Source organism: Aspergillus japonicus (genome assembly GCF_003184785.1).
Source record: "Aspergillus japonicus CBS 114.51 unplaced genomic scaffold BO86scaffold_22, whole genome shotgun sequence".
NCBI classification, from domain to species: Eukaryota; Fungi; Ascomycota; class Eurotiomycetes; order Eurotiales; family Aspergillaceae; genus Aspergillus; species Aspergillus japonicus.
This window is the reverse complement of record NW_020291659.1, coordinates 176,060-200,472: the sequence shown is the minus strand read 5'-3', so window position 1 is coordinate 200,472 and position 24,413 is coordinate 176,060. Positions and strand designations below refer to the sequence as shown.

The 24,413-nt window shown below is 54.5% G+C and overlaps 11 protein-coding genes across 11 annotated transcripts; 6 read left to right on the top strand and 5 right to left on the bottom strand.

Annotated features, from left to right (window-relative positions):
* Positions 1-229: 229 nt before the first annotated feature.
* BO86DRAFT_88076 (putative R3H domain protein) lies at positions 230-2,974 on the bottom strand. Its single transcript, XM_025677755.1, has 4 exons — positions 2,832-2,974; positions 1,981-2,771; positions 1,782-1,922; positions 230-1,721 (listed from the first exon to the last, which is right to left on the bottom strand). Exons 1-4 carry the CDS (start codon positions 2,886-2,888, stop codon positions 287-289), a joined length of 2,424 nt encoding a protein of 807 aa, XP_025527981.1. The 5' UTR covers positions 2,889-2,974; the 3' UTR covers positions 230-286.
* An 855-nt stretch (positions 2,975-3,829) lies between these two features.
* On the top strand, positions 3,830-5,181 carry BO86DRAFT_409678 (zinc finger CCHC-type containing 10). Its single transcript, XM_025674433.1, has 3 exons — positions 3,830-4,123; positions 4,180-4,315; positions 4,373-5,181. The coding sequence occupies exons 1-3, from the start codon at positions 4,036-4,038 to the stop codon at positions 5,043-5,045; spliced, it is 897 nt and encodes a 298-aa protein (XP_025527980.1). The 5' UTR covers positions 3,830-4,035; the 3' UTR covers positions 5,046-5,181.
* Position 5,182: 1 nt separating this feature from the next.
* On the bottom strand, positions 5,183-6,166 carry BO86DRAFT_389079 (CCDC12/cwf18 family protein). The gene has a single exon (XM_025672036.1). It carries the CDS (start codon positions 5,938-5,940, stop codon positions 5,326-5,328), a length of 615 nt encoding a protein of 204 aa, XP_025527979.1. The 5' UTR covers positions 5,941-6,166; the 3' UTR covers positions 5,183-5,325.
* A 291-nt stretch (positions 6,167-6,457) lies between these two features.
* BO86DRAFT_418785 (pentatricopeptide repeat protein) lies at positions 6,458-8,880 on the top strand (the record flags this gene model as incomplete). The annotated part of the gene is made up of 2 exons (XM_025675089.1): positions 6,458-6,645; positions 6,846-8,880. The coding sequence occupies 2 exons, from the start codon at positions 6,458-6,460 to the stop codon at positions 8,878-8,880; spliced, it is 2,223 nt and encodes a 740-aa protein (XP_025527978.1).
* Positions 8,881-9,002: 122 nt separating this feature from the next.
* BO86DRAFT_361849 (protein kish) lies at positions 9,003-9,940 on the bottom strand. Its single transcript, XM_025669884.1, has 4 exons — positions 9,700-9,940; positions 9,515-9,624; positions 9,338-9,419; positions 9,003-9,257 (listed from the first exon to the last, which is right to left on the bottom strand). The coding sequence occupies exons 1-4, from the start codon at positions 9,700-9,702 to the stop codon at positions 9,234-9,236; spliced, it is 219 nt and encodes a 72-aa protein (XP_025527977.1). The 5' UTR covers positions 9,703-9,940; the 3' UTR covers positions 9,003-9,233.
* A 32-nt stretch (positions 9,941-9,972) lies between these two features.
* BO86DRAFT_456094 (putative transcription initiation factor TFIID subunit 13) lies at positions 9,973-11,330 on the top strand (the record flags this gene model as incomplete). The annotated part of the gene is made up of 2 exons (XM_025677149.1): positions 9,973-10,507; positions 10,578-11,330. The coding sequence occupies 2 exons, from the start codon at positions 9,973-9,975 to the stop codon at positions 11,126-11,128; spliced, it is 1,086 nt and encodes a 361-aa protein (XP_025527976.1). The 3' UTR covers positions 11,129-11,330.
* Positions 11,331-12,215: 885 nt separating this feature from the next.
* BO86DRAFT_312450 (eukaryotic translation initiation factor 3 subunit F) lies at positions 12,216-13,390 on the bottom strand (the record flags this gene model as incomplete). Its single annotated transcript, XM_025667956.1, has 3 exons — positions 12,216-12,435; positions 12,501-13,213; positions 13,286-13,390. The coding sequence occupies 3 exons, from the start codon at positions 13,388-13,390 to the stop codon at positions 12,216-12,218; spliced, it is 1,038 nt and encodes a 345-aa protein (XP_025527975.1).
* A 391-nt stretch (positions 13,391-13,781) lies between these two features.
* Positions 13,782-16,213, top strand: BO86DRAFT_312557 (UTP25 family protein; the record flags this gene model as incomplete). Its single annotated transcript, XM_025667960.1, has 5 exons — positions 13,782-13,891; positions 13,952-14,328; positions 14,379-14,578; positions 14,645-15,222; positions 15,295-16,213. The coding sequence occupies 5 exons, from the start codon at positions 13,782-13,784 to the stop codon at positions 16,211-16,213; spliced, it is 2,184 nt and encodes a 727-aa protein (XP_025527974.1).
* Positions 16,214-16,856: 643 nt separating this feature from the next.
* On the top strand, positions 16,857-18,905 carry BO86DRAFT_389074 (DMT family transporter). The gene is made up of 2 exons (XM_025672035.1): positions 16,857-17,420; positions 17,512-18,905. Exons 1-2 carry the CDS (start codon positions 17,106-17,108, stop codon positions 18,595-18,597), a joined length of 1,401 nt encoding a protein of 466 aa, XP_025527973.1. The 5' UTR covers positions 16,857-17,105; the 3' UTR covers positions 18,598-18,905.
* Positions 18,906-19,573: 668 nt separating this feature from the next.
* Positions 19,574-21,152, top strand: BO86DRAFT_448061 (uncharacterized protein). The gene is made up of 3 exons (XM_025676622.1): positions 19,574-20,410; positions 20,525-20,846; positions 20,937-21,152. Exons 1-3 carry the CDS (start codon positions 19,707-19,709, stop codon positions 21,042-21,044), a joined length of 1,134 nt encoding a protein of 377 aa, XP_025527972.1. The 5' UTR covers positions 19,574-19,706; the 3' UTR covers positions 21,045-21,152.
* Positions 21,153-21,388: 236 nt separating this feature from the next.
* Positions 21,389-24,020, bottom strand: BO86DRAFT_389072 (choline-phosphate cytidylyltransferase). Its single transcript, XM_025672034.1, has 5 exons — positions 23,645-24,020; positions 22,991-23,551; positions 22,569-22,919; positions 22,085-22,514; positions 21,389-22,025 (listed from the first exon to the last, which is right to left on the bottom strand). The coding sequence occupies exons 2-5, from the start codon at positions 23,518-23,520 to the stop codon at positions 21,876-21,878; spliced, it is 1,461 nt and encodes a 486-aa protein (XP_025527971.1). The 5' UTR covers positions 23,521-23,551; positions 23,645-24,020; the 3' UTR covers positions 21,389-21,875.
* Between the last annotated feature and the right edge of the window lie 393 nt (positions 24,021-24,413).

Below are 24,413 nucleotides of genomic sequence, written 5' to 3'. Positions count from 1 at the left end.
TGTGACATGCTCACATGTCAGTAGCTAAGCTCCACCAAGCGCCATGGAAAGCCCAGTCTGGTCTGCGCTGTCAACTAAACGCAGACGCAACAAAACCCTCGAACTTCGAGAATCGGCTATTTGGGCAAGCCAGAATAGCTCTCAATCCTTCTGATCAATCTGCCCCGGATTGAGGATCGCCACACCAGACCCTATCACACGTGCTTGGCCGCGAGAAGAAAGTATGTGCACTTTTGAAAGTATAATCAGTCTATCGACCGAGCAATAGTACTAATTAGAACACGAGTCAATTTGCTCGTGGTAGCATAGTTCCTCCTGAAATAACGAGCGGACCATTCTTGCTGTTTAGCGAATTGCTTGGGAAAGGCGGAGTTGCGGTAGGCCCATTTCGATGCTTCATGTCGAATTCGGATGGAACCTCGGACGGTGGTGGCTTGGGAGGGAGATGAGATGGCGTTCCCCATTTGGCGATTGAGTCTCGCCCACCGGAGGGTATACTGCGAGGAAGACCCTGCCCAGCGGACCCCAATACATCCGGGCCCTTGGTGTTAATATCCTGATAACCATTCCACTGTGGAAGGACCCCGGGCTGCATGCCTGTGTACGGGCCCATACCATGCTGACTGCCCTTAGCAGGGTGCCGTGCTAATGTAGCTGCTCCACCTGGAACAAACGAGCGGGTTTGAGGGTTGAAAGGAGATCGACTAAAGCTTCCAGGCATAGGGTGAGAGCCTGAGTGAGGCTGCATGGCAGAACTCATTGGCTGGCCCGGATATTGAGCATAGGGATACGAAGTAGGGGTAGGCGGTTGGGTCTGATAATTTGCCCAAGCGGCCGGGGCATGCGTAGGGGGGTGGTTGCGATGAGACGAAAGAGGATAGCCACTAGGATAAGGTGGTGTCGACCAGCCAGGCGTCTGTTGATATTGTACAGGGTTGGGCATGGGATAGCTGCCAAGCGCAGGTGATGATTTTGTAGACGCCATCGCCGGCGACTGAGTGATGGATGCATATCCTGTAAAAGGAGACTGCTGAGGAACAGGCCCATTTTGCCACGGACCACTCGGCGTCATTTGAGGAGAGACAGGCATCGAGTAATGGGGCATCGTGTTCTGATTCATAGGACCTGGATACATGGCGTTGGTCTGCGCACTAGGTGTAAAGCCCATACTGGGTGGGGATACTCCAGGTCCAACCATGCAGGGCTGGTTTGGGAAAGACGGATCATTCATAGCCATACCGTACGGCACTGAACCGTTGCCAAACTGCATCCCAGGGTAGTAGGCATTGAATTGAGACCGAGCTTCGAAGCTGTCGTCATGCGGCGTTTTCTGTCGGTGCGTCTTCTTGCGTCCGCTGGTTGAACTTGAGCGCGACATGTTGGCGCTACTGTCGCCATTCGTGGTTTCTGCAGCTGCCTTTGACTCAGGGAAATCTCGAAAGATGCGCTCGCGCGCTTCCTGGTACTTGGCTTCTCGCTCCTCTCGGGTAAGAGCCAGCCTATCTTTCGCCGGGGTGGCACCTGTAGATGAACCACCACGGTCTCCGTCGTTACCGCTATCGCCAGCTTCCGATCCATCTTTCGAATGACCAGAGCTTGCTGCAATGCTGCCCTCAGTTGAAGGTCGCTCGCTACCCGCACGTCTCATGATTTTCATGGCAGGCATAGCAGGCGGCGGTGTGCTGTTGTTGGCAGCATAAATAATGGAAAGGGGCGTTGGCCTGACAAGACGTTAGCATACTGTTCTACACAGAAACCATGCACGAAGAATATGAACATACAGTCGACAAAAAGGTGTCCTATGAAGTCTGACTGACGTGACGTTATTATCCACGAAGTGGGTCAGATGATAGTAGTCGCCCAGTTTATGAGCCAAGAGTCTCCCAAAAGCGTTGGAAGGAGGAAGTTCCAGTGAATGCTCCCTATTGACCCAGAATTAGAACCGAACGTACAAACACCACGACACATTCAAGAACTTACTTAGAATTCTGTATGAAATGCCGAACCTTCTCTTCTAGCTGTAGAATCAGAAGACGATCCTTAGGGGACTTCATGGCCTCAAGAAGCTTTTCATCAGGCTCAGACGGAAAACCATGTATGGGTCGTCCAGCTTGAAAGGCCTCAGAGTTGGGGGTGATAAAGCCGCCGGACATCGCGTCTGGAAGCAAAGCACCGTTACTATGCTGAGTGCCGTCGGGATATACTGGCCCTGTCGGCTGAAGTATAGCCCGCGGTCGTTGCATGTCTCTAAACCCGCGAACACCCGAATCGGATCCCGTCAACGAATTGGGTGCGCCAGAAGCAGGCCCGGAGAGAGATTCTTCCTCGTCAATGGCTTGCACGCTAGCACTATCATCAGGACGCAAAGAGTCCTTCTCGTCCATGGCAAATGTGGTGACTGACGCCATGCTCTTCGAGTCAAAACTCGTCGGTTTGGTCGAAGAACTCGACAGATGGGTGCGGTCATCCTCGTCAAAGGATGTCTCCCGTTTCAATGATCCATTTTCTGGACCTTCACTAGAAAAATCGGGACTATCATGATATTTCTTTTCCGACAAATCAATGCCTTGTACAGCTTGGGAGAGACCGTCAACGTTTCGATCGCTAGTAGCGGCATCTTCAAGAGCGTTGCTAGGGCCTAGCTGGCCAGAATGAGTGTCATGGGAGCAGTATAGTTCGGAGGATGATGGGACTTCGATCGACTGAGAACCATGTAACTCGTCAGATGGCATAGAAGCTACCGGTCCAAATGGTGGAGGCATCGCAGCAATCTGCGAGGGCATGTCAGGTAAGAACCGGGGCATAAATCTAGTTGTTGCACCAGAACCGACCTTTGCAAAGGAGAGACGGTGCTCGTCCCTCGTAGAACCTTTCGATGCCATTATCATGCAAATTCTTTCCGCCGGATCTGAGAATCTCTTTCTAACGTTTTCTTTCTTTGGTGATGAAATCGAACGAGCGGGGAACCAACGGTTGAATAGAGAGTCCCAACAAGAGAAAGCGCACGACTGAACTCAACGCGTTCAGGAGCTGGCGATAAAGAAATCGGAATTCGAACTGATCAAGAGCCACTCAAAGAACCCACTTCACACAAGCCCAAAAAGAAAGACGGCACATCTCTGGGAAACGTAATTCGCCATAAGGAAAGCTGCTTCGAGGTTAGAACCGCGCAAAAGACAGAGAGCCGTTGCGTAGCCAAGCGGAGAGCAAGGTGACTGACTGATCGATCAGGGGAAGAAAGCCAGTGACGAAAGACGCGAGAATGGCCGGCAACGCAGTTTGAGGAGAAAAGTGACTGGTACTACACGATGGTCAGAATGACCGAACCATGATCCTCTTTGATAGGCTGACTCGTGTCTTTGTGGAGAAGGTGAAAAAAAAGGTTTATATGGTTTGGGAAAGTCGGAGAAAGAGGAGGGGAGGAAGAAGTGGGAGTGGGGAGAAAAGAGAATCTTCTTACAAGAGAAATAAAGAATAGGGGGAGCTTGAAGACAAGCAACCACCCTGGAAGAGCGAGTTGAACGAGACCGACAGACAAACAGTACAGTACTTGAGATAAGTACTGTGGAAGGGTGTGGTGTGGCCCGGAGTGGGTTGGTGGTGGTGGTGGTCCGTCGCTACTATGCGGGTGTGGAAAGTGAATGAGTGGGTATGGGATGGATTCTTTTGGGCTGAAGAAGGAACGACAGGAAGCAACGGCGGGCTGGCGGCAGGCACGCAGGCAGGCAGGTTTAGCCGCGCGTTTAATCCCGTGGCTTAATCAGCCGCGGAGGACAAAGCCTGGAAAGACTGTGGACTGGCGGTACAGGTTGGGATTCCATACTAGTAACTGGAACAGTAACCTTACATACTACCTAGTACGGATACCGAGTATCAAATCTGAGTCGGTTCGGACCGTGAGCTACAGGCGAGGTAATAAAAGGGCTGAAATAATTCCCCTCCCTGTCGTTCTTGGTGGTCAGTCACACACTTCCACTTCCACTCCTATCAGCCAAGTCTCTCTAGCCTCGACCGGATCGAGGGCCGACGATCTGGATGATGAATCGGTATCGAAATGCCCCCGGGCTTAGAGGCCCTAGCAAGGCAACAGCCAGCACCCTGTGCCAAAAATGCTTGCAACGAGATATGTACCCATTTCGCGCCGATGCCTCTGGGTCGCAAACTGACGTGGTTTAGCACGGCACTACAGCTATGAATGTAAAGCCACCGCGCAGGAGCGGCCTTACATGTCTCGCCCATCGCGCACGCAGCAGCTGCAGAACCCAAAGCTGCGACCGCAACTAACGAATGATGCTTACAAGGACGCCTTGAGCACGTGAGTCTATCTGGCCTTACCTCTCATGTCGTCATCGGAGAATTAATTAGACAAAAGGAAAGCGTCTAACAAGGAGCCCTTGGCCAGGCATGAGGAAGAAAGAGGTCGCAAGAGAGATTTAGACCAGGTGGACCCGTTACACAGCCCAGCTCACCTGTCCAAGCGAGCACGCTCGGCTTCTTCACATTCAGCAAGCTCTGTATCGACGATTTCGACAAGCCGATCCCACTCCCGGTCGCCTTCCCGCCGGAACGAGCGGACAAGATCAGTGTCCTCTCGACCTTCTGGCCACAGAAAGAGGCGCTATAGTGATGCATCTTCCGCTCACTCCGTTGCTTCTTACACATCGGGAGAAAGAGGTTCTCGGTCTAGGTCGCGTGAGTGGTCAGATGACAGAAATACCCGACGAAGACGGCGCGCTTCAAGTCCAGAAGAACGGGGACGTCCCAGGAACATGTCGCGAGAGGGTGGACGAAGGGATAGGTCTAGAAGTGACAGTGCGGATCGCAGTCGAATGGCCAAGAGCAGAAGATCAGTGAGTCCCTCGCTGGCGACTGGTAGCGACTACCCAGCTCCAAGCCACCGCAAGGCGCAGCCCCGTGCGGAGCCCGTGAGCAGTGGCGGCGGACGTGGCCCCGGTCAGGGTCCCCCTCCGCCTCGGCGGGAGAGAAGTCTCAGTCCCTACAGCAAACGCATTGCACTAACCCAGGCAATGAACCTGGGACGTTAGCTTGATTGTGGATTTTGGATAGAGCAAAAGTCATTGGGGAATTTGCGCGGGCGTATTGGCGTTCTAGCCTCAGATTATCATTGAGACATTGTATCATAGGAAGAGTCGTCTGTGAATAATTGCTGAAGTCATTGAGAGCATAATGTATTGTATTGCTATGCAAAATTCCGTAACGCCTTGCGACTATTGCCCCTGACCCCAGCAGAAGAGCGCCTGATAGATAACGAGAAGAACCGAGTCGTACAACCACATATTGTACACCATTCCTAGGGTATCAAGATTATGCCGCGCCGTCCTCCTCCAGCTCCCTGCGCTCCTCTTCCTCCTCTTCCCTTTCTCGGACATGGATTCCCTCCACCAGCATTTCGCCCTCAATGCCCACTTCCTCTCCCTCTTGATTGTTGGACCCTGCGCTCTTGGCTTGCGCGGCCCGCTGCGCATTTTCGATACGTTGGCGCACCAGTCTGGCGATGGCGTTCTGGGTTCGCACATTCAGGACGTTCATTTTTTCGTCCAGGTCACGCTTCAGATCCCAATTCGGCTTCTTCGGCTGCAGCTTGAATAGGTCGATTGGTTGGTCCTCCTCCGCATCTTTCTTCGCTTGTTCAGCGGTTGCTTTGGCGATCTCCGCAGCTTGGGCTTCCACAGTAATTTGGCCATCGTTCGGGGCTTGCTCGAATCCAAGCTTGGGTCCACGAGTTTCCGGGTCGTAGTTTCTGCCGGACAGGTATTGCTTGGTCACGTCTGGAGCGGCATCGTCGTATTCATCGTTGGCGGCCCCAGCTTCTGGTTCGGGCTCTGGTTCGGGCTGTTTGCGTTTAAGGGCAGCAAGCTTCGCAAGCCGAGCTTTGCGCTCTGTCGCAGCGGCATCAAGAGAGGCATGATTGGATGACATAACTGCAGGGGAGATGTGCCAGACGGAGAGAGCTGCGGATGACCAGGTCGAGGAGGGGGAGGGGAATGTGGATTGCGCAGTAGCTGAGAATGAGCAAAGACAAAGGCGGAATGATGTATATGTTTCTGCCTTTTCACAGCTTCGCAATCTCAGCAAGCTTCTCAATAGCCGAGATAGAGATTGGCCAAGACGGTGGTGGCACAAATCAAATTGAGGTAGTAGTAAGTAACTGCAGTGGTTGTGATTTAGTAGTAGAACTGATTGTCGGCAGTGATTTGCGCGCGCCACAGCCCGGGATCTCATCAGCCACACTTTATCCGCGCCGGAGCAAAATCGGGCCCTTTCTTTCCCCGGGTTCGCCGCGAGAAAGAAGTTATGCAACATTTGCCCAGTCACCCCTCCCCGGCTGTTGAATCCTAACGGTGTTTCTTGTGGTGTCCTGCTCAGCTAATTCATGCAAATACATAAATTGAGCACTGAATGTCATTCAGTTCGCATCGCTTCTTGCGCCCCCGCTATGGTGCTGGGTTGCCTTCCTATGCACTGCAGCCCCGAGTCCGCCCCGGATATTGGTGTCGCCAGAGAGAAGGACTTCAGCATACGAGATGGCACATCCATGATGCGACGCCCACGAGTAAACAAATATCGACGGAGCCTGACCCGATACTACACGAATCAGCACCTCCCACGGAGCCTGGTGGTCTTGTAAACCGCAGTCTTGACCAATCCCGAAACACAGCGCGGTCTTCGTCCTCCTCTGCTCATACCGCCATACCAGAAGCTGAAAGTGATTTATTTGACGACTCATCATTTCCGCCACCTAAGCCACCCCGGGTCTTGGATCCTTGCGATCCCTGGAGCGATTATAAGGCTTTGCGCACTCCCGACTACCACAACGAGGGCAGTCGGCGACTCCGACACAATGCACTTGTGGTGAATGGTGGCACTATCAGCTACCGAGAGAGAATGGTGGGCGAGGACGCGTTTCACGCGGATGAAGAAATACGAAAGTCATCTTTTTTCGTCGGTTCCCCTAGGCTTCGGAGGTGGAAGGTTGCCCGCAATGAGCTGTTCAAAGCTAAATACTTTGATCGGCCAGTGGCGCGGGAGGACCTTGTCGAGGAATTTCACATGCACAAAGCGGACAAGGAGCTACTGGCGATACTGCAGAGTGAGGAATTTGAGAAGTTCCGCGAGGAGTGGGAGGCAAAGGACATGGCTATCAAAAGTGAGCACTGGATGAGGCTGTCACTCTGGCTTATAGCAAATTCCCCGGAGCTTGCTTTGAAGTTTCTCTACATAACCTGCCAAGGCGAGCAGAGGCCGCTGCATGTCATGGTCTGCGAATGCCTGCTTTTCTTGCGAAACTATCCAGATTTACTTTCTACCTGGACATGGGAGGGGAAGACCTTTGCCGATATTCTCGCCGCTTGCTTAGATCCAGAACATTGGCCAATCGCCTACGCGTCACAAAAAGGTATCCGTTTTTTCATCATGGGAGCAGATGACGAACGTGTTCTTCAAGCCTGGAAGCTCGCACACGAACGACAGGTTTACACGTCCGCTGAAACCTATCTTGCTTACGCGGCTCGCTTCACCAAGATGAAGAATGTCGATTTGGCCCTCGCAGCCCTGGACCATGTACGTCAGATCGGACAGGTTGGCTTGGAGATGACTTCCCAGCCAGTCAAGTCCCACGGCTGTCTGTTGTTGCTGCTCGACTCTGTCGAGGATGGTCCCAACGGGCGGAACTTCCGCATCCTTCCCAAGCTCCTCGAGATGGGCATGCGTCCTGACTTGGAGATGATGGATCTCATTCTAAGAAACTGCTACAGGACAGGGGATGAAGAACTTGGGCGCGATATGTTGCATCATATGCAGAGTCAAGGTTATCCGTTGACGACATACACCTATGTAACGCTATTGTCCGACGCCACCCGGCGACTGGACCGACACGAAATCGATCGGTTACGGGATGAAATTGACATGGAAGGAGAGGACATCCGGACCAACAAATTTGTCCAGTCCAAATTATTCCACGCGTACTTCTGTCTCAATGTGAAAAATCAGGCGAATCGGCCTTCGGACATAGACAACAAGCACGCCTTTCGCACTCTACTGAAGATGTACAATGAGATGTACGACATTGTACCTTTGAAGAAGCTGGGGATCGTTCCGCAATATTACCAACCGCCAACTACTGAACGGACCGCGGTCCGAACCTCGCCCGACGCCGTACCTCTTTTTCTCATGATTGCGTCGTACCTTCGGTGCAACAAGCATGTTTCTGTCACTGCGCATGTCTACGAACGCTTTATCGAGCTCTTAGAGAAAGAGGATCCGGTAATCTGTTCACTAGCTAGAACAGATCACACCTGGCACGAGTTTATGCATGCATGGCGTAATGACGTCCGAGGCCTGCGCCCTTCGATCCGCCTTGTCGATACCATGCAGCGTCTCAGCAACGAAGGCAGTGTCAGCCCGAATAAGCCACACTTCCGGCCCAAGCCAACAGTCTACATCTGGACGACGTTGATATCTGCGTTCCTTTGGAACAAAGAACCGCGGGCGGCAGAGCACGTCATCGAGATGATGAAGAAGAGCAAGTTCAAGTTCAACCAGATCTTCTGGACTACCTTGATCGACGGCTATGCTCGCAACAAGGACATTCTCAAGGTCGCTGAAACAATCCGAGCGATGGAGAATGATGGCTTTGAGATGGATGCGTTCTGCATCAAGGCGCTGCGCCACATTCAGGATCCGGAGCGACTTTGGGAGGCCGTGGAAGAGCTCGACAAGGAGACCGACGAGCAAGTAGACCGAACCACGTTCGAGTCACTCACCAAGAAGTCGCGTCTCGATGAGATTCAGGACGACCAGGGCGACCCAGATTGGCTGCTCGACCAGGGTCTTCAACGCTTGAAGGCCAAGCAGGCTTGATCGAGCACGCGCGGAATAAGGATACCCACTTTTTTTGGAGCGATTTGGAGTCATTCTTCAGCATAGCTGGTGTACATGGCAGGGAGAGCATGGCGGTTGTTATATATAAAGCGTTTTGCGGCGTCCAGGAAGGCACAGGATATACCTCGTGGAGTGAAGTCACATTTCTTCGATATCATGTACATATCCATCACTTCTAAAATTCAGGAAGAAAAGACACCAAGCTTCATGCTACACAAAGGGCATGGTGAGAGTACAAACTTCAAATTAACGCCACTGGCTGATGTAAAGGACAGTATACTACCATGCTATTTCCTGAACTCGTGAGCTCATGAGAAAGCAAGACACCTCGATCAGCCGCCGAAGAAGATCGAAACCTAGATGAAGAGCTGTCAGCATCTGAAAGTCGACTTTGGAGGGGCTATCCCTCTTATCATTCGAGCTAGGGGGAGCTTACAGCCATCACCACGCAGCAAATACTGACGTAGGGACTCAGCCGTTCACCGATGCGAGCACATTTCCAGAAGATACCGAAGAAGCTGCAGGCAGGGTTAGAGAATCTTCAGCCGGTGAATGAGAGGAAAGGGTGCCAATTGATGAGGCCCTGCTGATAGCCAGCCAACACAACACATACCCATTTTGATTCCGATCCATGATTCCCGGCATGATCGAGTGGGCGTAGGTGCTCGTACAGATGATAAGCAGGAAGACCAGCAGAAGTGACTGGAAATTGAAGAGAGCCGACTGCGAGCGCCATCAAAGTCAGTACCATCGCTTGTGAAGGATTCATCCAAATTCACTGCGCTGCATCTCACTTACCATCTTGACCAAGTGACCGAACCAGCTGCCTGGCCTTCTGTTCTTGGTGTTTCTTTCAATGCAAGCTCGCGACCAAGGGGCCTTCTCTTCTTTTCTGAACTACCTCACTGCAAACACAAACTTTCCGCGCTGGAGGACTTGCGCAAGGACTTAACGTCTGCAAAAGAGCACACGATCGAAAGATAGTAGTTGGTTTCACGACCTCGTCGTCATCATCATCATCATCATCGATCGATCATCCTTCGACGGCGGAGGGGGAATCATTCTGCCAGCATGTCGTCCGGCAGTTACCGCCACCGCCTTCCGGGGTCGAGGCCCGCGCTCCGCTATGCGCCGCGGCCGCGGGTCCGTCCTACACCCCGTGTTACCTGGGCTACTCCTACAACTACAACAAGACCTTCACCACCACCACCCTCCCGACAACCACCACCAACCTCATCCGCATCGCAGACCTCAACCCCGCGGGCTGCTGCTCAACCGCACCCTCCAACCCGGACGGTCTCGTCCGGCCCACCCCGCCACCGCAGCACAGGCCATGTTTCGAGTAGACTCGCCCCTCCTTGGCCCTGGAACCCCGAAGAAACAGACCTAATTCACGCCGGATATCGACCCGCCTACCCTCCTCCCCCTCCCCCCCTCAAACCCGACGCAGCAACCGAATCAGCAGGCGCATCCGCACCAGATCCCAAAACCCCAGCCACTACCACTCCCAAGACCAAACCAAAACCCAAATCCACCCCCAAGAAAATGGCCGAACCCCGAGCCCGTGCCGCCCGGCACAAAGGGCAGATGAACTTCGCCTCGGAGCGTACGTTTTTGCCCTTGCAGACACCCCCTCTCTCAAAATTAAAGCCCTGAGATACTAACAACCAGAAAAGTCCGGCTCCTCCTCCTCGCTTACGGCGACCCAAGCCCCCACCCGTCGTTCCCCTCCGAACCCCTCCCAGAGACCGTCCGCGTCCTCGACGAGATCGTCACCGACTTCGTGCTGGAGATGTGCCACGGTGCCGCGCAGTACGCGAGCTACTCGCGCCGCCAGAAGATCAAGGTCGACGACTTCCGGTTCGCGCTGCGCCGGGATCCCAACAAGCTGGGCCGCGTGCAGGAGCTGCTGCGCATGGAGCGCGAGCTGAAGGAGGCGCGCAAGGCGTTCGATCAGAATGATGATCAGGTCGGGAATCTGAAGGATGCCGCGGCCGCGGCCGCGGCCAAGAAAGGTGCTGGAGGTGGTGGTGGTGGTGCTGCTGCTGCTGCTGCTGCTGCTGCCGCCGCCGGGGACGAGGATTTCGGGGCCGCGGAGAGTGTGGATGGGAGGAAGAGTAAAGGGAAAGGGAAGAGGAGTGCTGCCGCCAGGAGGGATTCGGATGTTACCGAGGAGGGCAGTGTGACGGCTGGGATGGCGAAGAAGAGGAAGGTGGGTGGTGGTTGATCCGGTTGCATATTCTTTTCTTGGCTGGCTATGTTGTTGTTACATGGCGTTCTTGGGGTTCTTTTTTGTTTCTTTTGCCCTTATATTGGAGGGCGGGGCTGGCTATCGGGATTGCATTGTGCCTCGGGTGTATTTATATAAAGTGATATCCCATTATTCAGTTGTCATTGACAGGGGGCGTTGGTAATAAGGAATCATCCACTGCAGTATTAACACAGATTGTTGTTCTCGCATCAATAGTTCAAAAATATATCTCTAACCTGACGATAAGCCCGCTGATCTCGAACTAAGCTCCGGGACTATCTTATCAGTTGCACCGCCACACCAGTCAATAGTTTATATATCCAGCCTTACAGCTAGCTCTCAAGACTCCAAAGACCCTCGGACTACACCTTCTTCACTCTGTCCAGGTGGAAGTTAATGAAGCATGCATGCATGCAATGATTCCTCTACCCTAAAGCAAATTCTATTTTCCTCGGCTCGCTGCATAAAAGACTCCTTTTTGTTCTCTTCATCCCATGAGTGGGTTGCTTTTCCAACCATTCTGAACAGAAGCCAGACGGACTCCCAAGACGCCGTGCTCTTTCTCTTGTTTGGTTCATGCCCCCCAAGTCCCGTGGAGAAGGTTGAATTGCTTGCTTTCCAGGCGATACAGGTCAGCCTGGAAATCAGCTGGCTGTATGCGACTGACAAGCACGGAACTATCCTTTCCAAACCGGAGCTGAAAAAGGGCACAGTTTGGAAGCAGGCAGACATTCCATGCAAGATCAAACAAAGGAGAGTTTCCAGGGGCAGGGGGTAAGTATGTGTGGATGGGGAACGTTGTATGTATAGAAAGTGCCCGGTACCGCGGCCCAAGCTTTCTCAAGCTTAGGCCAGAGACCAAGCAAGCCAGGAAATCAGGCTGACCAACACGAAATCAAATTCAAAGAAACCGTCAATGAGATTAATATGCACGGAGAAGAGACCAGGTTGAGACAAAGAAAATATGTGAGAAAAATGGTGGTGGGACGATGGTTGAAGAGAAAAAAATGGAAGGTATCGTTTTTCTTTTGTCTTAAATCAGAACCCTATCATAATATCCTCTTTACGCGCGAGCCTCCTCGCCGCTCCGCTCTTGAGTCCGCTGCTGACCACCACGGCCTCCCTTGCCACCCCGCTGTCCGCCGCGCTGGGCGCCGGACTCGCCGCTGCCTTCGCCGCCCAGAGTCAGCTGTGCGGTGGCTAGCCGGTTGGACAGCTCCATCTGCGTGCGGATGGTGTTGGCCAGGTACGACACAACCAGGACGTCCTGGATGTGGTTGTTGCTGCAAAAATTGGGTTAGTTGAATGCTTTGCTTGATACACTGAGGCAGGCAGGGGGAAAACATACAAGTCACGCTCAATGTCGGCGGGCTCGACCTTAGGGGCCAAGGCGAGAGTGTTGAGCAGGTACTGACCCATGGCCGTGGAGGCGGGGGCCTCCTCGTCAATCACGGACTCGACGTAGCGGGAAACGCGGTCGATCATGCCGAGAACCTCCTCGATCGCGCGCTCGAGGGCCTCAATGTCGGTGAAGATGTTGGCGGAGCGCTCCTCGGCATCACGGGCAGCGGCAATGGCCTCGAGACCGCTCTTCTCGGCCTCGCCGTAGCGGATCTCGTAGGGAACGGGGATGAAGGCAGCGCTGTCGGCAGCACGCTCAGCGGTCACACCGACGGGGGCAGAGATGTAGGCGCGGGTCTCGATGTCCTTGCCGGCCTCGGTGGAGACGGTCAAGTGAACGGCGGGGTGAGGCCACGTGCCGTCGCCCTGGCCGCTGTAGAAATTTTGGATCAAGGCCGAGAAGGTGTTGAGCTCGGACGAGGTGGCGTACCAACCCACGAGGACCTCCTTGGGGTTGGCCTTCAGGTGCAGGGCGAGCATCTGCTTCTGGTATTCCATATCCACCTCAACCTGGTCTGTCGTCTCGGTGTGGCCCACGGCGAAGGTGCTGCGGATCTCGACTTCGGTGCCATCCTCGGACCTGGTTCCCAGAAGAGTACCGATGACACGCTCCTGGTCGGCGTTGCGACGGAGAGAGTGGTCAAGGATGGAGAACAGAGCCTAGCAGCAACCATCAATCAAACCACTTCCGGGTGAAAGAACTTCAGCGAGACAAGCTCATGTTCGACCTACCTGAGGCTGAATCACAACATTCACAGGGGCGGTCGTCGGTGCAGACCCCACTGCCACGGGACCCAGAGGGCGGGCGAGATGGACGAAGGAATCGGTGTCAGCCATTTTGGTTGGAGTGATAGGGGGAGAGAGAGCAGTGGGTGGTGGTAATGATTGTTGAGAGGAGGGGAGGAGGAGGTAAGATGGCTGGTGTTCACACACAGTCGGAGTTCTCTCTGTTTGTCTCCGGGGTGGGGTTGTGATGGTGGCTCTTCTGGGGAGGGAGGATTAAATCTTCTCTTTCCGCCTCTGGGCTGCGGCGGACGGAGGAGGTTCTGCTGCGAGCCTCAAATTGTGTGTGCGCAAAGGGAATTTCGCGCTAAGATAAGATAAGCACCGCCGCCCAGATGGTTCAACCCGCCGTGAAAAAAAAGAGTTCCTGGTCGGCTTTCCGCCTGTTCACTAGCTAGAAGTTCATCGGTCAGTCGCATTCTTTTGATTTTTGCAATTATCCACAATGGCTCCCCCTCGTGGTAGAGGTAGAGCTCCTAGAGGGCGCGGAAAGCGGCCCCGTGGCGGCGTTAGTCGCAGAGATGCCTTCCAAGCATCCCGAGTCGACGAGATCCAGTGAGCGCTCCATCATATTCGCATCTAACCCAAATTCCGGCAGCTGACCGATTGTGGCAGATCGGAAGCCTCGTCTGACAGTGAGAATGGCTCTTTCGACGAGCCCATGGAGGATACAATGGTCGACGAAGAACTCTTGGACCAGGATTCGTCCGATAGCGAAGAGGAAGTGGACCAGAAGGGTCATTCCTATAACGAGTTGTTGCAACTACTGAACGCCGGCAACGACGCCAATGGACCCGCTCGCAAGAAGCGAAAGACCGACCACCGCAAAGCCGAGACCAAAGAGGTGATCCGCGATGACGCAGAAGAGGACGAGGATGAGGCTTTGTTGGGAGAGGACGATCTAGAGCAACAAGCACCGTCGGACGCAGAGGACGAAGACAATCAGCCCGAAGAAGAGGCAGAGTTGCAAGTAGACAGTGATGATGAAGATGGTAGGAAGACCTGGAAAATTGTCGATAATCGGGATATCGCTGATGCGCAGCAGATAATGATCCTTTCGACACCCACTTCAACACCCTCAAAGAGGAGGACTTGAACAAGAAGATCAAGGCTATTGAGGAGAACAAGTGGAAGAGCACTAAGAAGGAGCTTGCCGAGGGGCTGAAGTTCGTACGCTCCATTCCTGATACGGGCGACGATGCATCCTTGTTGGTCGCGATGAAGAGCGTCTCGAGTGTGAAGGTAAGCCAAATTGTACCGAGTCTCCACATCACCAGATGGAAGTCTAACACACATCAATGCGCTTAGCTCAAGAGGAAGCTCAAGGCTCCTGCGACGGAACATATCCCCAAGATCGATGGCGATGCTCAGCATCTTGCGCCCTACATCTTCGGCTACCAGGATGTCCTTTACGGTGCTCGTACGGCAGACAACGCAGCTCACATGCGAGATCTCCTGGCTCTCCATGCGACGAATCATGTACTGAAGACGCGCGACCGCGTCCTCAAAAACAACGCTCGCGTGGCCAAGGAGCAAGATTCCGACCTGGACGTCCGGGATCAGGGTTTCACCCGGCCTAAGGTGCTGTACCTGCTACCCACCAAGCAAGCCTGTGTGCGGGCAGTGGACGCCATCACGCGGTTCTTCCAGCCAGAGCAACAGGAGAACAGGAAGCGACTTCTCGACACCTTCTCGTCTGCGGACGACAAGTCCTGGGAGAACAAGCCGGACGACTTCCGCGACCTGTTCGGAGGTAACGACGATGACATGTTCCGCCTGGGTCTCAAATTCACGCGCAAGACTGTGAAGTACTTCGCGCAATTCTACACATCCGACATGATCCTTGCCAGTCCGCTCGGTCTGCGCACGATCATGGACCAAGCCGAGTAAGCTTCCGCTGACCCCCGCCCTTCCGCCCGCGAGACCGTACCGAGTAGCTTACTGACCCCCTCTCCCAGTGCGAAGAAGCGGGATCACGATTTCCTGTCCTCGATCGAAGTTGTCATCATCGACCACGCGGACGGCCTGCTCATGCAGAACTGGGATCACGTCGATTACATCCTCAAGCACCTGAACCTGCAGCCGCGGGAGGCGCACGGCTGCGACTTCAGCCGGGTGCGGACGTGGTACCTGGACAACCAGGCGCGGCACGTCCGGCAGATGATCATGCTGTCCTCGTTCGTGACGCCGGAGATGAACTCGGCGTTCTCGACGCAGATGCAGAACGTCTTCGGCCGGGTAAAGGTCAGCCCGGTCTACGCGGGGGCCATCGGGGAACTGGCGCTCCCCGTGCCCGTGCGGCAGACCTTCTCGCGCTTCGACAGCCTCTCGCCGGCCAAAGACCCGGACGCGCGGTTCAAGCACTTCACGACGACCGTGCTGTCGTCGCTGGTGCGCGACCTCAGCAAGACCGGCGGCGGCGGCGGCGGCGGCACGCTGATCTTCATCCCCTCGTACCTGGACTTCGTGCGCGTGCGCAACTACTTCGCCACCTCGACGCAGACGACCCACGTCTCCTTCGGCGCCATCAGCGAGTACACGGACGTGCGCGAGGGCACGCGCGCCCGCACCCACTTCGTGCAGGGCCGCCACTCGGTGCTGCTGTACACCGAGCGCATCCACCACTTCCGCCGCTACCAGCTCCGCGGCGTCAAGCGCATCATCATGTACGGCGTGCCCGAAAATCCGACCTTCTACGCCGAGATCGTGGGCTTTTTAGGTCTGGATCCCGCCCAGGCTGCCGAGGCCGCCCAGGCCGGCGGCGTGCGCGCCCTCTTCTCCAAGTGGGATGCCCTGAAGCTGGAGCGGATCGTCGGGACCAAGCGCCTCGGAAACATGATGCGCGAGAAGGGCGGGGATACGTTTACCTTCATGTAGATAGGGGTTTCTCGGCGGCTTCAAGCTAAACTGTATAGTACGGTAGGAAAACTGCCTGATTCGGAGAGAAGTCCGATATCGTTCTCGTTTCACAGCAACTGCCATAGTCATAGTCCTCCAGCCAGCCCCTGCAGTGCAGGGGACGGTCTATACCTATTCCTCTCTTTCCTTAAAATCACATCTTCATCCATGATCCTCCAGATAAGAGCTACGTACTATATGTATAATCCCAGCACTGTTGATCACCAGGATCTGCAGACTGTAAAGATTAGCGTGCCACTCCTCAATCCACTTTTACACACAAAACCATTCGGCTCCTTCACCGACATCCGTAGGTCGGAGGGAGGGGGGGTGGTTTGCTAGCAACAAAAAAAACCCAGTGCTAACCGATCACCCGGACGCCTTCTGCTAACACCTTCAATCAACCCCAGTCTAAAGATTTTATTTTCTTTTTGTTCATGCTCAGCTGATTTCTTCGTTCTGTCGAATTAGCTTAAAGATCTTGTTCTGTTTCTTCCTTTCCCCTTCGTTAAGTGCGCGAAAAGCGGTGATTAGTCATTCCAAGGCGTCCTTGTACTTAGTACATTTTTTTTTTTTGGCTCTCGCCTTTTTTTCGCATTTCTCTTTCTACGGCCATTTAAACTTCTAGTCGTCTCTGTTTTGTTGACGGATCGGTTCAGGACTGGACCAGGGGAATGACTGAAGGCATATATACAGCACGTCTACAATAGAATCTGTGTGTATTTCCTTATCGCCTTCCAGATCGGATCTACTTGCGAGGAAGTACTGTACAGGTACAAATACAACCACTCCCGAACCAGGGACAAACAGGAAAAGAACCTCGGATAACAGACACAAATCAGCCGTCAGAAAACCACGAGGCAATTACAAAATGGCCACTTGCGTCACTCCTCGATCCCACGAGGATCCGAGCCAGCGGGAGACGATAAGAGAAGCACCCAGCGAGCAGAGTCCCCTTCTGGCTCGCACCTCCCCGACCATGATGCCTGATGAATTGACCTCAACTTCCTCCCACCACCAGACGCCCTGGTGGTCTTCCCTGCGCCACTCGAGCCAGGAGCTCTGGCTGCAGGGAAAGGGTATGATCTTTGTTTTGGGCGCCCAGTTCTTCGGCGCTACCATGAATGTTATGACGCAGGTTTTGGAGATCAAGGGGAATAATGGGAAGGGATATCATCCGTTTCAGGTAGGTCTTGATCGCGTGCCGCTTTGCTTGATCGGTCGTGTGAAACTAGACGTTCTGCTGCTGTGTTAGTCAACCGCTAATCCCTCCGCAGATCCTCTTCGCGCGCATGTCAATCACTGTCATCGCCAGTTATCTGTACATGTGGTACACCAAGGTGCCGCAGCCGCTTGGGACCAAACCGATCTTGTTGCTTCTGTTCCTACGTGCCAGCGGTGGCTTCTTCGGCGTCTATGGGCTGTACTACTCCGTGCAGTATCTGCCTCTGTCCGAGGCCACTGTAGTCACCTTCTTAGTCCCCATCCTTACCGGATACGCCTGCTCGTTATTCATTCCTCACGAGACGTTCACCCGCAAGCAGTTGATGGCTGGGCTCGTGTCCCTGGTCGGTGTCATTCTGATTGCTCGCCCGTTCGCCTTCATGCGCTCGGGCGAAGAGACTGACGATGGAGAATCAGGCGATAAGCCCGGTGCAACGGACAGCTATCACCACGTTCTGGCGATTGCTGTCGCCCTGCTGGGTGTCCTAGGAGCCACTTGTGCTTATACGACCATTCGAATGATCGGCCGGCGCTGCCACCCCCTCGTGTCTGTCACCTGGTTCTCCTCGTACACGACTATTGTCGCCTCTCTCGCGATGCTGCTGGTTCCGTCCATCCCCTTCGCGTTGCCCGTTACGCTGTTTGAATGGACTCTGCTGCTGGGTCTCGGAGTGTGCGGTTTCCTGTTGCAGTTCCTTCTCACGGCCGGTCTGTCTTATGTCCCACCAGAACGGACACCCAAAGACCTTGCGACAGGCTGGGAATCGAACTCGTATGGTACTCAAGCGAGCGGCCGTGTCGAGGATGAAGAGCAACTGGCAGGACAGCAGCAGCAGCAGCAAGCCGAAACCAAGCCTCCTGCTGCAAAGACCTCGTCCGGGTCACGCGCTACGTTCATGATCTACACCCAGATGTTGTTCGCGCTGTTCTATGACCGCATAGTCTGGGGTAGCACACTGTCCCCGGTGAGTTGGCTCGGATCGGGGTTGATTCTGGGCTGTGCCATTTATGTGGCCGTTGCACGAGAGGACCAGAAGCCCGAGAGTGGTTCAGTTGAGACCGCCAGCAAGAACGACGTCACGGCTGCAGCGCCTGCCGACGAGGAAAGTGAACGGCTGGAGGTAAGCGGGACGAGGTAGATGCGGGGGCATGCAGTTGGATACATACTTCCTGCAAGTGAGCATAATAGGGAGGACGATCTGAGGCATTTGACTCTTGGATCGATACACACACAAGATCAAGTCGACTCCTGGGTAGTAAGGAATGCAACCCCATGGCAGATTCGGCTAGTGCGGGAGGGGCATCAAAAGCGGAGCAAGCGACTTGCATATACGGAGTGCAGTAGTAGGGTGCTGTGATAGAGAGCGGTGGTGAGTGACTAGCGGGAGATTGGGATGCATGAGTGCATGAATTATGTAGTATAACGAATGAGACGAAATGACATGATGCAAGAAGTATGCCGTGGTGGACGGAGTAGAAGAGGAAGGTGTGGGGTGGGACTGGGACTCGGTTGACTTGCCTTTTTGACCAATGACCCAACACCAGGTGGGTTTTCTTGTCGATCCGGGGTTGGACGGAGTATCAATTCAATCCAACCACACTCAGCTTTCACTTCCACTTCCATTTCTACACAATAATCTTACACCACTTCTTCGATTTTGAAATCAGGTACTTTGTCTCGGAGCGCTTACACAACACTAGAACACTAGAACAAACACACCCACCACAACCCCATCAAGCAAACCCTGAAGGCAACCGACCCCCCGTCTCCCCGGTATGCCGCAGCACAGTCTCCCTTGAATTGTCGGCTCGGAGCACTCTCGTCCTATGCAGCCATGCGGCCATGAAACCCAATGCATTGCAACTGTCCCTGCCAGAGAACGAGGCCTCATTCCGCGGGGGGTGTGATTGGGCGCCACGACGTCATATCGCTGCTTGTTCCCCTCGGCTGGACTTACGGAAGAACCCGAGGTTGACCGCGAACGGCCATGATTGGGGGCAGCTTGAGTGTGATTGCCAGTGGCGTTACCACTTTACTGTCTCCATAATTTGATGGACATACTGAGTAGGAGTGTGCCGTGGAGAGTACCTTTGACCCTAAATGGCTGGAGAAAAGGGGAAGCTTATATAGGGTGTGCAGCCTCATCTCGTCTCTCCTTTCCCTGTTTATAACGCCAATTGCTTTCCCTTCACTCTTAACCTTGTTCTTTCGTGCTTTTTCTAGATTCAGACCAAAAGTGTCGATACAATGCGCCATTTCGACGCCTGGCTCCTCCGCGACCCCTACTCAATCTTCCACTACTATCCCACCAACCGACGCTGGTCAGAAACCATCCGCGCACTAATCCAAGACCACCAAATCTGCGCCCCAACCCCGTCTGCCTCTGCATCCACGCCATCAACCCCGGATGCTTTTCAAGAAATCCACCCCCAACGCAACAGCCCCCTCTTCACCCGCCTGCCCCCGGAGATTCGGTCCATAATCTGGTCCTACGTCTTCGGCGAACCCGTCCTGCACCTCGTCCAGATCCGCAACCAAATCCGCCATGTGCGCTGCCCCAATCCCGTCTCTGCGATTGACAAGAACCGGCGCTGCTGTCCCGTCACCGCCGCGCGATGGCGTACGGACGTTGATATCCCGTCCGCTGCTTCACCAGCTTCCCCAAGCAACAGCAGCAGCAGCACCAACAAACAACCCCCCAACACCGACCCCAACAGCAAACTCTACGCCCACACCCACCCCTCCCTTCCCGCACACCTCAGCACCACCCCGGCGAGCCTGCTGCGCACCTGCCGCGCGATCTACAACGAAGCAGCACCGCACCTGTACCGCGACGCGACCTTCGATGTCGACGACCTGTCGACCTGGATCGCATTCACCGACCAGGTCAACCCGGCCTGCCTGGGGGAGGTGCGGACCTTGAGCGTGCAGGTTGTCCCGCTGGGCGGGATGTTCCACGACCGGGAGACTGCCAGCCATAGCCATAGCCACACCGACAGCAACAGTAACAGTAACAATCCACCACCACCACGGCCAGAACCAGCAGGACCTCCCACCACCCCCAGACCCGCCCACTCAATCCACACCCACACGCACAACCCGCACCTCTGGACAACCTTCTGGCACAGAACCACCACGAGGTGCCCGCACCTCACCGACCTAACCCTCTGCATCGACCTGGGCCGCTTCACCACAACCACAACCCCCACCCCCACCAGCAACCCCGGCACTACCACCGTAATCGGCGGCTACAAGCTCCCGCTCCACGCCGGGATAGATGCGGAATGGCTGCGGCCCATCGTCCGGCGGGTGCGCGGGTTGCAGCGGTTCGAGCTGGCGGTCACGGCGCGGTGCGAGGCGGCGGCGCGGGCGGGGGTGGAGCGGGAGGTCGGCGGCGCGGAGCGGCTGGGGCGGTTGCGGGCGGAGATTCGGGGGTGGGTTTGTTCGAGTCGTTGCACCGGACTTGAGGCGGGACAGGACGAGTCGGATGGGGATCAGGATGGCTCTGACTACGCGTACGGGTTCCGGGCTGGGAAGGAGGGGTGGCAGAGACGAAAGAGGAGGTTGCCGATTTGTTCGGCTTGATGGCCAATTCATAGAATTTTTCGGGGATTGGGGGGGAGGTGTGGGTGGCTGAATGGGGGAAGGTAAAATGATGATAGATGATAGATGATAGATACCCTTTTTGTTTTCTTTTGATCCATCCCGCAACGGTCCTGTCAGTTCTTCAAAGGTGTGAGGTGACTCGCCTTCTCTACATAAAGTACAATACAGTACACGCACACACTTACAGTACAATCTACACTCTCCACTCTACACTACAAGACACAATCCAAAAACCCCAATTCATCTATAATAATTTAGTCTCTTTGTACAGTACACATCCGATCATCATATTAAGCCCCCCCCCCCCCCAATCCCGACAAGTACACCCCCCAAAAAATAACGTTCATCTCAAGGAAATAGTTCTTTCTCCAATAACAATATCCCCATCCCATCACATAATGATACATCACCCCTAACAATTTTTGAACCAAATAAAAGGTCCGTAAAGATAAGACATTACTCATTTCTTTTTGAACCACATCAAGATTTGGAATTCCCCTTGGTGGACGGATGCTTCTCATGTAAGGCTTCTCCGTAAGGCTTCTCTGTAAGGCTTCCGCGCAGATAAGAGGAAGTGAGGAAGTGCGACAGTCAAAGAAAAGAAAAAGTTTTGATGTCCAATTTCAAAAGTTCGGCTCATATCCCGACCGGTTCTTTTGCTAACCTTACATTATCGGGAGGGAGAGGTTGTGGGACAGGAAGACATGAACCAAGAAGGTAGGTGGGTTGATTAGGTTGAGGGGTTGGGGGGTTGTGGGGGGGGAGGGAGAGAAACAACAACAGCAGACAACCATCAAAGACACATATCACTCATGCTCGGGAACCAGCTGCATGTTCTTGTTCATACTCATGTTCTTGCTGTAGCTGTTGCCCGCTGCTGCGCTCTGCCTCTGATTCATGTTCCTCCTCGCTGGTAGGGGACGGGGCTCGACTGCCCACTAAAGAGCGACGGCTGCGCATCTAGACCAAGATTTGTGAGCGGCTGCACCCTCCTTGTCATCGCGACTTCAGGAACTCACCCATGACCGAACTCCACCGATCAGACCCAGACTGTACCCCGTGGCAAAGTAATCCGGGGGCTCATTGCGGCCCGTACCCATGGGGCTGTCGGGACGGCCCAGAGCCTCAACCCGCGACACATGCGACTTGTTTCCCAGGACGGGGCTCGTCAGTCCGCTCGTCAGTCCACTGCGCGAGCCGCCCAGGTCCACGCTGTTGCGGGTGCTGGGCGCCGGGCTGCCGGGCCGGCTATTCTGCCAGAATTGGCGCAGCTCGCGACCCAATTCCTGGCCCGTGGTGGTCCAGTTAGACCGGATGTTGTCGCGCAGCTCCGACACATGGCGCTTGATCTCCAACTCATTCTTCTTGATCCATGACACGTTCAGTTCCTGACGCGAGGCACCGCGCTTGAATTGGCGCGAGATGTACTGGTCGTAGTCGCGGACAATCCTGCATCGAGTCAGCTTCGATCACTCATGCACATCCCAAACTGCGGAAACCCACCTGGTGATGATGCCCGTGGTGCTGACACCTTCCGTGCGCTGCGTGACCAGGAATTTCCCTGCTCGCTTGATCGGGGCGTAGATGTCGTCGCCCTCATCCGCGCCATACGGCAGGTCGTCATGTGCCACGTAATCAATCTTGTGCTCCTCGAGGAACTCCGGGGTCAAAATCCAGGGACAGTCGGGAATCACCTCGTCCACCCATTTGCAGTGCCGCAGGGACTCTGCACGCTCTGCACCGCTCAAGACTGTCAATCCCTTGCGCTTGTGTGTCTCCTCATCACCCGTCACACCCACAATCAGATATACGTCGGGGAAAGCCTTCTTCGCCTGCTCCAGTTGCCGCATGTGACTAGTGATTAACCACGCCAATTAGCCATTGATGAACCGAATGGACCGTAGAGAAAACGAAACAGCACGTACCCCAAGTGAAACAAATCAAACACGCCATCCGCGTACACCCGCACCGGGCGGCCCACTGGAGGTGGGTTGGTGTGATAACCGACGGGATCCTGAAGCCCACCGCGTTTTGGCGGCTCCAACAAGTGCTCTGGAGGTGTCGTCGTGTCGACCTGTAGGCCCGGTCGGGTGCTCTGATTCTCGATGTCGCTGCTGGCCACGGTGGTCTCGGACGGCTCGCCCGGGTCTTCCTTGTTTAGCGCTCCCGCCGCATTGCCGTTGGACAGATGACCGTGGTTATTGTGGTCGCTGACGGAAGCCTTCCGGGCCCGCTTGGACGGGGGCACAGCGCCGGTCGATGTTACGTCCTGGGACGGCTGTTTCCTGTGTTTGTTGGGGCTGGGCAGTGGGATGGCTGGGCCGGTGGAGTCGTCGCCTTCCTCGCCGGACGCATCGCGGGAGGAAGGTTGCAAAAGATCTGCAGGCGCAGGAACGGCGGTAGGGAGGTGTTGGGAGCCACTGCGCTTGCGTTTGCCGGACGGAGGAGAGGACATGGTGGCTGACTGAGGGAGCACAGCTCAACTTCTGTCGAGGAAGGATTAGGAGAGAGAAGAGATGGGGGGTGGGGGGAGAAGGAAGCGGGAGAAGAGAAGAAGTAAAAGAAAGGAACACACGGACGGGGAAGAAAGTCCGAGAGTAAGGGGAATGATGGGAGGGAGGGTGGAAGCGAAAAGGGAGGAGGAGGAGGTGAGACAAGAAGAAAGTAGGATGACGGAGAACGAGCAGCGACAGAGCAAGCAAGCAAGCAGAACGAGAGCACGCACGAGAGAGAGCGTGTGGAAGAGAGCAGAAGCCGGACGGGAGGGCCCGGTGGAGGTACGGGAGAGCACTACAGGTGCAAAACACGGGCTTTTCAACGGAGCATTGATTTAACCCCAATGCAGAAGAAAAGACAGGACCCTGAAATCGGATCCGAGGGGGAAGTTCTTGGGATTGTCTTTAAGGGGGAGGAAGAAATGAGAAATAATTTAAGACCAGGACCAAAAGGGACAAGAAAGAAAGAAGGCGTGAGAGTGGGAGGACAGACAATCTTCCCAGTTACGTAGAATCAAAACTCTGCGGCAGAATCGGTAAGTTCCAATACGGTATGGTAAAGGGGAGCTGACACCGCCCCCAAAAGGGTCCATCCGCTGCCCCAACAATTCCAATGGTTCCGAGCTAGTTTATGAGTTATGGAGTTAATTATGAGTTATGAAAGTAAAGTAGACCAGGTAACTAGGTTATGCTCAGCCTCACATCGAATAGATGTAAGCTGTGCACTACTCCGTACATCTTCCCCTATTGCCTACATTCTTCCAGACCAGAGCCATTGGCTCAATGTCTCCGGTTGGAGTACTTTACTTATTGTGGATAGAATGATAACATCATCTCCAAAACTCTTCCCAAA

Bases quoted from the DNA above. Each gene is read 5' to 3' on its own strand.
- BO86DRAFT_448061 (XM_025676622.1), top strand. From the start codon at position 19,707: ATGCGCCATTTCGACGCCTGGCTCCTCCGCGACCCCTACTCAATCTTC. The intron at 20,411-20,524 runs GTTCCACGACCG...CACCACCCCCAG, and splicing joins GTTGTCCCGCTGGGCGGGAT to ACCCGCCCACTCAATCCACA. The intron at 20,847-20,936 runs GTCGGCGGCGCG...GAGGCGGGACAG, and splicing joins GGGCGGGGGTGGAGCGGGAG to GACGAGTCGGATGGGGATCA.
- BO86DRAFT_389072 (XM_025672034.1), bottom strand. From the start codon at position 23,520: ATGTCCTCTCCTCCGTCCGGCAAACGCAAGCGCAGTGGCTCCCAACAC. The intron at 22,515-22,568 runs GTGGGTTTCCGC...GACTCGATGCAG, and splicing joins ACCACGGGCATCATCACCAG to GATTGTCCGCGACTACGACC. The intron at 22,026-22,084 runs GTGAGTTCCTGA...ATCTTGGTCTAG, and splicing joins TCGGTGGAGTTCGGTCATGG to ATGCGCAGCCGTCGCTCTTT.
- BO86DRAFT_389079 (XM_025672036.1), bottom strand. From the start codon at position 5,940: ATGTCATCCAATCATGCCTCTCTTGATGCCGCTGCGACAGAGCGCAAA.
- BO86DRAFT_409678 (XM_025674433.1), top strand. From the start codon at position 4,036: ATGATGAATCGGTATCGAAATGCCCCCGGGCTTAGAGGCCCTAGCAAG. The intron at 4,124-4,179 runs ATATGTACCCAT...GTGGTTTAGCAC, and splicing joins CCAAAAATGCTTGCAACGAG to GGCACTACAGCTATGAATGT. The intron at 4,316-4,372 runs GTGAGTCTATCT...ATTAGACAAAAG, and splicing joins TACAAGGACGCCTTGAGCAC to GAAAGCGTCTAACAAGGAGC.
- BO86DRAFT_88076 (XM_025677755.1), bottom strand. From the start codon at position 2,888: ATGATAATGGCATCGAAAGGTTCTACGAGGGACGAGCACCGTCTCTCC. The intron at 2,772-2,831 runs GTCGGTTCTGGT...ATGCCCTCGCAG, and splicing joins ACCGTCTCTCCTTTGCAAAG to ATTGCTGCGATGCCTCCACC. The intron at 1,722-1,781 runs GTATGTTCATAT...ACGTCTTGTCAG, and splicing joins AGGACACCTTTTTGTCGACT to GCCAACGCCCCTTTCCATTA.
- BO86DRAFT_361849 (XM_025669884.1), bottom strand. The intron at 9,420-9,514 runs GTATGTGTTGTG...CCCTGCCTGCAG, and splicing joins ATGGATCGGAATCAAAATGG to CTTCTTCGGTATCTTCTGGA. The intron at 9,258-9,337 runs GTAAGCTCCCCC...CTCTTCATCTAG, and splicing joins TTTGCTGCGTGGTGATGGCT to GTTTCGATCTTCTTCGGCGG.
- BO86DRAFT_389074 (XM_025672035.1), top strand. From the start codon at position 17,106: ATGGCCACTTGCGTCACTCCTCGATCCCACGAGGATCCGAGCCAGCGG. The intron at 17,421-17,511 runs GTAGGTCTTGAT...ATCCCTCCGCAG, and splicing joins AGGGATATCATCCGTTTCAG to ATCCTCTTCGCGCGCATGTC.